General features: G+C 38.8%; 1 protein-coding gene across 1 annotated transcript; it reads right to left on the minus strand.

Moving 5' to 3' along the window:
* Positions 1 to 8,081: 8,081 nt before the first annotated feature.
* SCG2 (secretogranin II) lies at positions 8,082 to 13,451 on the minus strand. The gene is made up of 2 exons (XM_041737046.1): positions 13,300 to 13,451; positions 8,082 to 10,376 (listed from the first exon to the last, which is right to left on the minus strand). Exon 2 carries the CDS (start codon positions 10,360 to 10,362, stop codon positions 8,515 to 8,517), a length of 1,848 nt encoding a protein of 615 aa, XP_041592980.1. The 5' UTR covers positions 10,363 to 10,376; positions 13,300 to 13,451; the 3' UTR covers positions 8,082 to 8,514.
* Positions 13,452 to 14,381: the final 930 nt, after the last annotated feature.

Here is a 14,381-nt window from a genome sequence, read left to right on the forward strand (position 1 = left end):
CAGAACTTGTTGCTTCATCACAAAGCAGTTTTCTAAAATAGCTGCAGCATGAGAAGTAACCCTGTGTTTGTATATGGAGGAAAAGTGCTTCACAACATGGCCTATTTTTGTGGAAACACATAATGTGCATCTGTTATATCCCTCTTTCCACATAATGTCTAATACTAGGTTGCAACATTGCAAACGGTTAATAATAGCTGTTGATTAATTGATTGGGAAGTTCTGTCTTATATCTAGAAACTACTTTATTCTGGGCACTGTAGAGCCACTTCACACACTTTACCCATAATTTCTTGCAATAGCCCTATAAGGTAAACATAGTCCCTACCACAGATCCAGGTAGATTAAGTGCCTGACCAAATAAAATAGCAAAGCCAGGATTTGGTTCAGTTTTGTTTTGTTTTGTTTATTAGCCTGAAAGCCTCTTCTCCAAGTAAATGTTCCATTGCCTTAGGTAGGTCAGAGGACTTTCTAGAACTGAAATATGAATGGTCTTTGAGTTGTGATATAGGAATTGACAGTCCAGCCAACATTAGAAAAGCTAGATTAGTAGGTGGTGGTCCAAACTCACCCTATCATACATGTGTGAAAACTTAATTGTTTGAAACAGAAACTCTTGAGTGTCTCTAGATCTCAGGATTAGAGAAATGTCAGCTAAGAAGGGATGCCCATCTAGGGATGCCTGGAAGGGAATCTAGGGTTGGACTCACACTCAAATCAAGGTGAATATTAAATAAGATATTTTTTAAAAGCATAACTCATGGCACCATCCTGAGATTTCAGATGTGCTGAAAACACCGAGGTCAAAGAACCCTTTCAAACAACCATGTGGGATGCACAGTAGGCAATTCACTTCACTCTTTCCTATTATATGAGCTGAGGGTAACAGGAGCACACACACGAACTCCATAAAGCACCAAACAACAAAAAAGAAGGTATGCTTGATAACATCTGCTCATTTATTCGCCACATGTCCACTGAGTAGCTCACTTAAAAGAGACAGAGGTTGGGCATCGTAGAAGATGTTGAGAGGATATTCAGAGCAGGTTTCTGATTTCAGAGTTTATAATTCAACAGATGAGGCAGACAAGTTAGATGATTAACCACAGCTATGTGGCATAACAAGAGAAATAAACAGTGCAGTAAAGGTAAAGGAAAATCCCTGGGAGAGCTGAGGAAAAGGAGTAATCAGTACACTCTTAATGGAGGCAGCAGCATGTCCACTAAACCTTGAAGAATGACTACAATGTTGGAAGAGTCCATCAGACTGAGGAAGCAAAAGCATCGTTAACAAATATGTGTTGGAGCCACTGGGTGGCTCAGCAGTTGAGTGTCTGCCTTTGGCTCAGGTCATGAACCCAGGGTCCCGGAAGGGAGTCCTACATCGGGCTCCCCACAGGAAGTCTGTTTCTCCCTCTGCCTGTGTCCCTGCCTCTCTTTCTGTGTCTTTCATGAATAAATAGATAAAATCTTTTTTAAAAAATGTGTTGGAGCAACAGAAAGAACCTACTACACCATTATTTGTGGTGTAGTGGCTACTACACCATTATTTCTTAATCACAGACTGTAGCCCATTCTTCACCAGATCCTTCCAAGCGCACCATCCACCGTTCCCCAGTGATGTCCGGAAGTCACAACGATAATGAGTTAATGAAAGGACAAGGAAAAAAAAAAGAGTCTGACAAAGAACAAATTTCAAGGTATAAACAATACATTTTTTAGTTGAAAATGTCCTAAGGAAAAAAAAAAAAAAAGAAAATGTCCTAAGAATGGTAGACAGAGTGGATATGGTCATATGTGAATGATATATAAATTAACTATAAATACATATGTGGGTTTGGCCCTCCAGAAAAACTTGCTGAAGATTGCTACAATAAACCCTCTAGAAGGTAGATACTGTCTGAACACTTGCAGACAAATTGTCATCTTTGTTCCAAATCAAAAGACTTCAACTCGCCAGGAAAACTCCACTGGCGTTTCAGTCCCTGGTTCTTTTCAACCTTCAGAAGTTTCCTGATCAAAACCCACGGGGATTCTTAGCCTTCCAACAGTCAGGAATAATAGTCACAGAATAAATAGCATTAGCTGTAGTAGCTACATATTCGTGTTGGCCTAGCTTATATCAGCATGTGACTAATCTCCATAGCATTTCTAATAACAGTAATCTTTTTCTTCTATGGAGTAAAATAACTATAATTCTCACCTATATTGATAAAAATACCAAAATAACTATAATTTTGTAGTGCTAGAAAACAATGCCATCTTAGAGGATTGCCTAATAATGGCATAGGCCCTTCTGGTAATGCTTAAGTTGGAAAAATATCTGGAACCACTTGTCAGAAGCTGACAACTTCTACCCATCCCTTCCTGCTAAGTCACAAGGTAATTGAGCTTCAGTGCCCCTGCTATGTTCCCTTTAGGTAAAGATGAAAGACTTGGTAAAGGAGGATATTGGAATCTGAATCAGGAACTTTATTTCATTAATTTCATTCTATAAAAATTTTAAGTGGTTCTTAAATCTGTATTGATGTAATAAAATTGCTGTCTCTTTATTCTTTCAACAAGAATTTACCTTGTTTTACTGTACAAGACTTTGCCTCTCATTTTCAATTCATTATTTTCATTGATGACTAGTTTCTATGCATTTTCTATGTTCCAGTTACTAATCTAGGGAGCTAGAGTGCAACAATAGATAAAGCAAACAATAACGACCCCCAGAGAGATCACATTATAGTGGTGGAGAAGTGGGCAATAAATAACACTATAAATAAAGAATGCTAGAAATAGGACATGCCTGGGGGCTTAGTTGGTTAAGGTCCAATTCTTGGTCTTGGCTCAGGTCTTGATCTCAAGGTCATGAATTCAAGCCCCACCTTGGGCTCCATGCTGGTGTGGAGCCTATTAAGAATACTAGATGTAGTACATCGTAAAGAGAAAGAGTTAAGCAAGGAATAGAAACAGGAAAAGTGATTAGGAGTTGAAATTTGAGGAGGAGTGGCATGGAGAAGTCAATATTTGCACAAAATCTTGAAAAGGGTAAGGGAAAAAACCATGCAGATATTTTGGTAAAAAGCACTTCTGAAAGAGGAAATAGCAAATGCAGAAGTCTTGAGGTGGGAATATGCTTGACATATTCAAGAAACTCTGAGGAGGCCAGTGCCCATGGAAAGGGGGGCGAAATGGGACATGAATTTAGAGCCAGAACATGTAGGTGCCTGTAGATCCTAGCAGTAACTTTGGCCCTCACTCCTGGGTATCATCTGATCTGGCTTATAATTGGGTCATGTTGGTTGCTGTTTTTAGGTTGTAGTGAAAGGAGAATGAAAGCAGGGAAAAACAATAAGAAGATATTCCAATAACCCAGATGAGGATGATCATGGTTGGTAGCATGTCGGTAATAGTGAAGGTGGTAGGAAGATGGACTATGGATATATTTTGAAGTTGAGACAACAGGATTGGATGCCAGTTCATGAATGAGTTATAAGATAAAGGGAAGAGTCAGGAACAAAACCATGGGATTTGGTATGAAGAGGTCAGATGGAAAAGTCGGTGAAAGGAGATGGAAATTCGTCAAGGAGTGGGAAACCAAGGGTTCTACAGTCAAGTTACAGGTGAGATACCTATTGAATATCCAATGAGGATGTCACGTAGACAGTTGAATTAATGAGTGTGGAGTTCAGGAAAACATTATGGACTGGACATATAGATTCACCTAAGGAAAGAGAAGGATTCCAAGGCCTGAGTGCCAGCCTCCAATATTGGTTCAGAGGTTGAAGAGATTAAAGAAGGGACAGTAAATGATAAGAGAAGGAGTAGCCAGTGAAGTGGAGGGAGAGCCAGGCATGTGCAGTGGCCTGGATACCAAGAAAAGAAGGTGTTTAACAGTCCCAAATGCTGCTAGAACAAGTTAAATAAGGACTTGGAACTGAACATCATACCCAGCAATCTGGAAGTCATTGCCAAACTCAACAGGAGCCATTTCGGTGGAGTAGGAGTAAGAACCTGATTGAAAAGAGTTTGAGACGTGATAAAAGAGTTCGGTTAAGTGCACACAACTCTTTATTGAAGGGTTTTTTTCTTTAAAGGGAAGAATAGGCATGAAGCATCGGTGTAAGGGAAGGCAGAGTCAGGAAAGATTTTGTTTGCTTTTTAGTTGTTTCATTGGTTTTGCAGATGAAAGAAATCGGAACCTATTTGCACGCTGCGAAAGATCATCCAGTAGAGAGGACAAAGTCGATGCACAAAAAAACGGAGAATTTCTGAAGCAAGATTCTCGAGTAAGCTGGAGGGCAGAATTGAGTGCACAAGTGGAGGGATCGGTGAAGACAGAAATACAGTTGTCTACAAGAATGAGAAAGCAGGGAATATATCCCCACAGAGGCAGGCGGGTAGGTAAAAATGGAGCCGGGCCTCTAGACCTTCTCTTCAGATGGCTTCATTTTTCTCAGTGAAACAGGAAGCAAGATAATCATGTGCATATGAATTGTGAAGGTAGAGCTGAATATTTGTGGACAGAAGGAAAGTATGAAATTACTGTCTAAAGGGAAAGAGTCCTAGTACACAAGGAATATATCAGAATTCCCCCATTATGGGCCACGTGAGGTCAGTAGGCATGAGGTCAGTATAGTTGTGTGTCTTTCACCTGTTATGTTCAGTTGTAAGAGAGAAGGTAACAGTGTGTGGAGAAGTGGACTTTACTATGAAACACGAGAGACTGAGGGAAGTTAAGAATATTTACAAGGAGTGTAATGACGAACTGTGAAATTTAAGATTGGCATGGTGGGTGGTGAAGAATAGAGAGGGTGAGAAAGAGTGGAAAGATGGTAGGGTCCATGGACACCATCTCCTTGGTGGATGAGGGTGATGATTGGAATTCAGGTTCTAGAGGAAGAGCACTGGAAATATAGAAGGGAGTTGTTAGAGTGAAATTTAGATTTAGATTCAGGTTAGGTCATGGTTATTGACCTAATGGTTATTGCAAGTGAATAGCTGACAGAGGATGGCTCCTGGAAAGGGTTAGGAAGACCATCTTCAAGAATGTTAAAATTGACAAGTACTTTGAAGGAGCAATGCTGAAAGGAGTGAAGTGAGGAGGAGCAACTATCTTTAATGAGTGAGGGGGAAGCGACCTGCAACAGGGGATGAGTGCAACCGCAAGGGGTAATGGGTGGTTACTGAGCGATGCCTACACGCAAAGTACCAAATCAATACGTGGTACACCTCAAATTCACACAATGTTATTCGTCAAATATATTTCATTTTTCTAAAAAGCCATTAGTCTGGCTGTTCTAGGTGTCCAACATTTTAGCTTGACCTTTACTTGGATTTTGTGACCCTCTACTTAATTTAGGTTTTAATATATCTCATTTGAATCGGTTTTACTTTCACCTGCATATAAAATAATTTTCACTGGTAATAAAGCTGTGTAATGCCATACACCTCCCCCTCCACCAAAAAAAAGTTGAAAAATTAAATGTCCCAGAAGCAGCAAAAAGGAGAAAGGAAGAGTTTCAGGAGCAGCAGCAACCTCGGAGGAGAGAGGTATCTTTCTTCTAGAGCAAGAGAGTAAAGAGACTATTCAGAGAATAGATTAAGGATGCAGGGGATTTTGCTGACAACTGGCCTTGAGTATCAAAGGGAATAATACAAAATATTATGGGAATATGGGAAAGAGTAGGAACTAGGGTCAAAGAAAGGTGTTATACAAGATTTAGTGGGGTTGGAGTGTGGGAAATGAGGAATAACTTGGAAGTTTTCTCAAAGAAGGCACAACCAGATTAGTCCTAATTGTTCCCAAGGTGGGTAGGGTGGAGCAGCTGTGAGTGCTAAGGGGACAGAAGGTTGGTAGTGGGGGCCTTGACAAGAGACCGCCAAGCTTCCAATGGAGGCATGGAATCCTATGAGGGATGCAGTCTTCATGCCCAGGCAGTTTCTTCTCCTTGCATTGGTAGCCTACAGAGGGCATCTGTTTGAGGGTTCAAGCTACTCCCTGACTTCTGCTGAAGGAGGCTTCTGGCCAGAGAAAGACGTTTTGTTTCTCTAATCCCAACTAATTTGTCATTTCCATCCTTAAGTGGGCTAGAGAGCAAATGCACTAAAGCACTTATGAAAAAAAAATCATTGGATCAGAAATAAGTCTGATGACTCAGTAGCTGGGGATATGGTGGTATTGCAAAAAAGAGGGAGATGCGTGATGACTGGTGTTGCAGAGAAGTCCGGCAAAGAATACACATCCCAAATTAAAGTAGCTTCCCAACGGCTAATCCTGATGCCTGCAATGTCATCCTTAGAGAATCATGGAATTTCTAGTCTGAGATTCTATGACAAAAAAATGTCACATTTTAGCAGAATGAGTGCAAGGTTTGACAATCCACTGATCTGTATGTAAATCCCAGCCAGGAAATTCATCAGCTGAATCATGTCCATTAACTTCTACTCAATTCCTAACCTCTGAGTAGAATGTCCAAACATCGCAGTGAGGGCTTTTCTGTTGGGTGAAGTCATGTGCCAAGTTCTTATTTCTGCTTAGGGTGGCATGAAAATAGTCACTGGGTTGATTTGGGATACTAGGAGTGACTTTCTGCGTGAAACAGAAAGATAAAGAGAATATACACAAAGGGCAGAGGATATATGTGGACGTCTGCCGAGCATGGCATATAATATGTACCTAGACCTTAAACCACCCAAATATCCTGGGTCTCTCTATAATCTTCGATTCATAGTACTGTCTAGTGAGGTAGTCCCTATTTTGAAAGTATTTGAGTATTGAATACTAATTAAATAGGTATTAATTAGAAATGCTGTAGAGCTTATTTACCTCTAAGGTCTCTTCCACTTAACAGATCCTAGAATTCCACAAAATTGTGTGATAATTAGAAGAGTCTAGGCAAAACCATAAAAGTAGAAAAGCTTATATTTAGTGTTCTCCCCGAGGCATGCAGGCCCTCTCATTTTGCCTTCTGACCACTCAAGCGTGGCCTCCCCTCCCTACCCCTGGTACACCCACCCACAAACACATAGATGCCATGACTTGGAAGTAATCCGGTACCGACACCTCACGAGCCTCTCACCATCCCACTTCCGAAGTCCCAACTCAGCTGACAGGGCACTGCCCATAAAGACAGTGTAGGGAAGTGGTGAAGAACCCAGGCTTCGGTAACTCGTAACACCAAGTACCTTTGAGAAAGTTATTTAACCTTTCCGAGTTTTGCTTTTCCTGATGTCAAAAGGGATACTAAGAGACTTGTGACTGTTACAGTAGAGACTAAATAAGGTGAGCCGTTTGGTAAGTGTCTGGTGTGTAATAAGCATCCAGTAAGCAGTAACTATTTCCTTGCTTCTTTTTAGGATTATCACTGTTTTGTTGCTATATAGATTTTGTTGTGGCTGCTGTTTTTGCTAATGTTGATTCCCCCTTGATACGTTAGGAGGCTGGTATCACTCCTGCGACACCATACGCATTGTGACAATCACACACTGCCTAGCCCCCTCAGGATCCTCTGAGCACTTGGACAAAGGAGAACGCAACTGGAGTTTTCCATGTGCTTGTGCCCATTCACTTACCTGACAGCTTGAGAGACCATTAGCTCCTCTCAAGTCATACAAAAGAGGCATCAGCCTTGTCTTCTGAGGACCAGGGTGATCTGGAAATAGGTAGGTTACTTACAAGTCTGTAGTTACTTCTGATTACTCTGAACATAGCTTTTTTTTTTTTTTTTCAATTCTGGTTATGGATATGGAAGGTTTAAATTTATTTATTTATTTATTTATTTATTTATTTATTTATTTATTTATAAATCAAAGGTGCAAGGTATAATTCTGACGATAAAGGGCTTATAACCATAAATCATATATGTGAGAAAGCCATAGGCAAGTGTTAAGCAGTGGGCTGTTAGAGGATTTTGCATTCCATAAGTATATAGAGCATAATAATATATTTACACTTATTTCTTACCTGCATTGGCTGTGGAAGGTAAGACTTTTCTCTTTGGGCTCCATAGTCATCTCCAGAATGAATAGTCCACAGTTGTCAAGAAATAACATTTATTAATCAACAATAAAACACACAATAGAAAAGGCCTTATGAATAAAACTATATATTTATAATGCTTTATTTTTTTGCTCCAGTACTTCACAAAACACTACAGACAGTAACAAAATAATTCAATAAATATTAAAAACTTTCAAGAGAATCATAGGACACTCTTTATCATATGTGAGCATCAACAATGCCACGGCCATTAAATACACTATTAAACACTATCACAGATATCTTTCTTGAATAAGGGATATGATTAATTTTTTATATCCAGAAGTCATAACATTGACACATATCCATACACAAGAGAACAGGTCAGAATAAAGGAAGCAGATACCCCAGTGAAATGGAATCATCTGCCTGTACATCATATAAAGATATTACAGTGTTAACAGGATAGAAGTCAACACACTAAAGAGAAATGTTGGGGTTTTCTTGGGGTTGGAGGAAGAAAGTAGGGCAATTGATGAAAACTCTTACATATTTTCCATTGCTCTCTTAGCAATATGCTCCCTTCCCTTTTCTGCCTTTTCTTGGTTGAGGTATTCCAGCACTTTCATTAACAGATCTTCATCCAAGTACTGTCTGTTTGGGGTATCATCATTCTTTGGGGGCCCCACAGGGAGTCTTTTGCTTACCGAGGCCAGCTCCTGAGAGCTGCCTTGGTTCAAATGCTCTTTGATGGCCTGTTCAATTTGGTCCTCGTCCTGTAGGTTATCTTCAGATGAGACTTGACTTGGAACTCGCTTCACCTGGTTTGAATTCATGATCTCAGGGTATTTCGCTAGCATCCTGGCCAAGTACTCTCCTAATTCTTGATCCTTGTCATTCAGGTTTTCATATGCTATTTGTCTGTTCTCAATATCCGGCATCCAGGTACCTTTGGGAAGTTGGTTGGCTCTAGATCTTCCGGGACCATAGGGGAGTCTTGGCAGAAGTTTCTCTTGGTTATACTGACCAGAAAAATATGGAGGCTTTTGGTTTGCTGGACTCTCCATCCCTAAAAGATTTAGAATGTCCTCAACAGTGAGCCCATCTGGTAGGGCCTCTGCCACAGCACGACCAGGTGTTTTGGCATAGCCATTCTTGGAGAGCACTTTATTTTGGAACAGGTCTGGGCGGTCTACATCAACCTCTGCGATGTCATCTAGGTCAACAGGAAGTTCAACCTCCTGCTCGGGTTCCACTGATCCATTTGGCTTCTCTCCAGTTTTCAGCATATCAATTAAGTCTTCAGGGGGTATCTGTAAATTCCTTGAGATTTCAATCAGCTGATAAATAGACTGAGAATCAAGTGGTTTCTCAAAAAGCCTGGTTGCTCTTTCCCCGTTCTGCCCATTCTGTGACCTCCCACTACCCGCAGCATTCACTAACCTTTTCAGGTAGGCAATTACTTTGGAGACATCATCTGAGAGTTGGTCTTTACTCTCTTTCCGGAGATCTTCATCTTGGAGGCCCAGCTGCCCTGAACGCTTCACTTCATCATTGATCTGTTCATTTTTTTCTATATTCTCTTTGTTGTCTTTTACCTCTTCCTGGGTTTGACCCTCTATCTTTTCTTCTACTGGGTTCCAATCTTCTCCCCCAACCACATCTTCATAGGCAATGTTATTGGCCTTGTAGATGTCATCTTCATCATCCGTGTACAGTTTTTGCTCCTCATCAACTCTCTCACGCTTCTGGTTGTTTGGTCCTGTCAGTTTCCCCAGCTCTTGGAATACAGATTCTAGCGTGGCAAGACTTTGAGGAGTATATTGTTCCTCTACTATTTCATTTGTGCGTTTAAAAGGGTTATCCCTGGAATTTTCTTCATACATAGGAGGGAATCGCATGTGCTTGAGCTTCCTTTCTGGCCACTGTTGAGTCTCATAATCATCAGACATGTCCATTGGAAAGTTCTTTTCTGAATTCAAGCCATAGGGCTTTTCTTTTGGTAAAGACTGAGGCTCATTCTCAGCCTGTCTCAAAGCTTCAAGTATTATCCTCATCCACTCATCTTCACTCAGGGAATCCCTTGTATTTTCTGGCAAATGATTTTCATCACCATTTTCTTTTTTCTGAAGGGGAACAGAGACACCTTGGTAAGGATTGTAGTCTGGGCTGTTTTCTTCCTTGTGAGCTTGTTGTCGGAGTTTTTCTATGTATTCTAAAGCTCTGATCATTTCAGGACTGGGAAACTTTTGGACATTTTCCAATCTGAGGTCTGGTTCCTTTTGAAGCAGCTGGTTTCGCTGAAATGAAGCTGCTTCATCCCCAGAGATGAGGAAAATTAAAGGGATGAGACACAGGGCTGCTCCAAACCGGTGAGTCTTAGCTTCTGCCATGTTTGAACGATGTCCTTAAAGCATAGAAAATATGAGTTAATAGAAAGGAAAAACTAGAAGACACTATAGCAAAAGAGGTAACTGACCATTGAGGGAAAATAGATAGCAGAGATTATTTCACATTACATTTAGGATGACTCTTTTTTAAAGCCATACATATTTCCTATATAACTCCCATAAGCTAACTACAAGAATCTAGCAAAATTGTTACCCAACTGCATCAAGTTTGCATGGCACTCACTCTGCTAAAATAATAACAAAAAAACTGATATGAGGTTTCTCAAATTTTATTTTTTAATTTGCAAAACACGTAGGTTTTTTTAGTATGCATTGTCTGTTTAAATAAAAAATTTCCAAGCTGATTTTTAGTTCCCTTATATGGCACTCCTATTCAAAACATTGGTAAAAAATTAGCTGGCTTAATTGAAAACATGCATGTACACACACACACACACACACACACACACACACACACGATTTCCTTGATGTTGTATCAAAAATCCTGTGGTTTAGCTCCTGACTTGTACATCTGACTTTGTTGTAGAAACACCACAGCAGTGACATTATAAATGATGAAGTAACACAGCATCTTAATGTCAATCATACAGAATTGCCTTGTGGATGAGTTCTATTTACATACATTTTTCAGAAATAACTTGTTCTCACTCTGACACCAAACCCCAGCTGTCGGTTTTAAAAGTTCTCTACCTTAATAACATCCAGAACATTCTCTGGCCCCAGCTAGTAGGCTAACCTAGTGAAGTTTCTGTGTAAACATATTAAAAAGGAAACTTTTAAAATATCTGTGCTCCAGGCTTCTAATCATTTTATTTGTGACTGTCTTGCAAAATGCAATCATGGTTATATTTTTCATCAGCCTTCAAGAATGCATAGTAAATAATAACAGATGCTACAGAGAGAACATAAGTTTTCCTAACCAGTCTATTTCTGAACTTGTGAGTGTTCAGATTCAGCTTGACTTATGTCTGTGTCTATTTTGGTGTGGACCTGTGAAATCTTAAATGACTCATACTGCTAGAAAATCTTAAAATAACCACTATGTAATTCCCAATTTAGATAAACACAGACGATATGTTGAATTCTTCCTACTTAAAAATCTTCATTCATTTTTTTTCCTCCAATGCCTTATAATCTCACATATGAATTAGCAAGGGGATTATTTTTTTACATGTTTTACATTCAGCATTGCTAACATTGAAAAACTATTTTAATATTTGCAATTTTTGTTACAAATAAATGTAAGAAGAGCTCACAAGTTTATTCATGATATCTTATTTGCTTGATTTTGTGATATATATATATATACTGTTTTGTGGGTATGACATTCTATTAGTTATCAATTATAGAAAATATCATTTTTCATCATTTGGTATTTTAGTAAGCTTCAGGTTTTAGAACTAGCAGTGGTTGTAGTTATAGAAATTCTTTAGCATAAATGCATATATTTATTAAAATGATCCCTATTAGTCAGATCACTTGATTTACTGAAAGAGAAAAATCTTTAAAGGCATGTCAGAGAAAACTTCTGAAATAATTACTATGAATTAATGTTTACTATAAGAAATTTTATTCACAGATTTTTAGATTTAAATAAAAGTACATTATAATTTCTTCTTTGCATATATATGTATATATAATTTCAGGATTAATTTAGCTTTGATAATCTATTTTCAACATTGGCATTTGAAATAGTAATTTTAAGAACCTTAATGAACTTATTTACTTTGAAACCTTTATCCTGCAGTATTCTTAACATATGAGTTATGTGCTTGTCTTTAAAATCATTATCTTGTCGATGAGCTTACTGTGGAATTGGGGCAGAATGTTTAATGCAGGTATTTAAACCACAGCCTAACACATGCTATTCCTTGGTCATTTATAAGGTTTCAGTTTGGATGACATAGTTATTGCCTTTGAGTAAGACTCAAGGGATTTCTTTCCCAAGTAGCAGTTTTTCTACATGCAGAAGAAGGTTTCAACAGCTCTAATATCCTATGTACAATTTGAACTAATGTCTCATAAGCTAAAATGTCTTTTCTACTGAAAGTAAAACTAGGAACATTGACAAATACAGGTAGATATATCTAATTTGAGAAATTCCACTAATTAGGATATAGAAAAAAACATGTCCCATTAAAATTTTTCAGCAAAATATTGTACAACCTCTTTCACTCAAAACATAATAATCACAGCTAACACAATTGCAAACGTTTTCCTCATGGTAATTCAAAATTATCAACTTTCATATCCAACCTATAACCCAGGATAATATTCCTCCCTGAATAAAAGGAAAAAAAAAAACAGTACTCAAGATAATTCTAGTCTCACTTTCCTGGGGCTAAACCTAAGAAATAACAATGTAAGCCTTTCAGAGTATACCAATTCAGAAAATAATTTTATATAGGTTATTAATTTTGAGCTCTCGTAAGGTAAATGTCAAAGGAAAAGAAGAACTAGTTCCAAAATTGGTTGCCTCTGTGACTCATGTGTTTAACAGCTTCGGAATGATTGGAAACCTACTGCTAAGAATATTAAACAGATAAATTATATATCTGGCTTCGTATCTAGCTTTTAAGAGAAGAAACAACACACGAAGGAAAGAAAAATATCAGGGCTGGTTAACTTTACATTAATTGGGCATTGACGTTAAAATCCTTAACTTTTTCACACTTCTTACATATGGTTATCCAAATAGCATGGTGGTCATAAAATGCCTAACAGCAAGTGGTATCAATCCTAGATTCACTTCTATAGGTACATATCGTGTCCTTGCACTGGTTGAAGAGCAGCAGGTTGCTATTCAGTGATTCTTTAGATATAAGGTTGCCAAAGGGTCTTTTTCTTCTCAGCTAGGAATTAAGGAAAGAAGATGCAATTTAGAACTTTCCAGTAAAAACAAGGGAAAAGCGGTCTTACCTCCTTTTTACAAGGCAGGGGAGGTCCACAGCATGTTCCTGCCGGTCCGCCTGGCGAGCTGCTCGGGCCGCTTCAGCACCCGGACAGCTCCTGGGCTTATAGGGAGCCGCCGGGCCTGGTCCGCACTGCCACACTGACGTCACCGGCTCAGCCACAAACCCCAGCACAAGCGAGTTTTTTCAAAGAACCCGAGAGAAAATAATCACTTTATATATTTAAGGGAGGGGGAAAAATGCTGCATGCTTACGCCACCTGCCTTTCCGTGGCAAAAATTGCAGTTTCCTTTTTTCTTTCATCAAAATGTTTGAGGCTTGGGATAAAACGCTCTGCACACATTCCCCTTAGAAATAAAGAAATCTGCCAGACAGACAGGGCTAATTGAACTGTAATCTCATCCGTGTTCTAATATCTGGTGATACGTGTTTCTTGATGCTGTTGTTTTTGTCGTCGTAAAAAAGTTTTACACAAAAGGACTTTATTTTCCTTCATTGCCCGCAAAGAAATCACATTACCGTTCCCTGGTATACTCCAGGAGGAATGGAAGGCACCTCATGAAAATGAAAGTCATATTTCGTATCATGAACAGAAAAGCAGCATTGTTTTCAGACTCAAATTTATTTGAATAAAAAGGAAAACTCTCTCCTCTCTCTCTCTCGTATGAGAATAAACTTTAAGGCTCTAAGGAGTTGAAATTTTGCTTTAGAGCTACAATACAATTTGGAAGTGGCATCCCTAAGATTTCAGGTCTACTGGTTGATGATTCTAGATGAATCTGTTGGTATCTTTTACAACATCTGTCTCAAAAAAGGAAGCTTAGAAGTTGAGTATTAATGAAAATACTCCATTAAATAAAAAAAAAACAGATTCTTTAACTGTTAGAGAAAAATATAACACATATGTAATGGGAATTCATCTGCAAGTGAGAGGAAGTTGAGCTATAAATATATTCCCCCTATGGAATCAGATGAATGAACTGAATACCCAGGGAATAATATAGTAGTTAACTCCCAACCTTTCAGATTTGTAATTCATGACCACAGCTCTGCTTTGCCAGATAGCATGATTATTTATTTTAATAATTT

Source organism: Vulpes lagopus, chromosome 22 (genome assembly GCF_018345385.1).
Source record: "Vulpes lagopus strain Blue_001 chromosome 22, ASM1834538v1, whole genome shotgun sequence".
In the NCBI taxonomy this organism is placed as follows: domain Eukaryota; kingdom Metazoa; phylum Chordata; class Mammalia; order Carnivora; family Canidae; genus Vulpes; species Vulpes lagopus.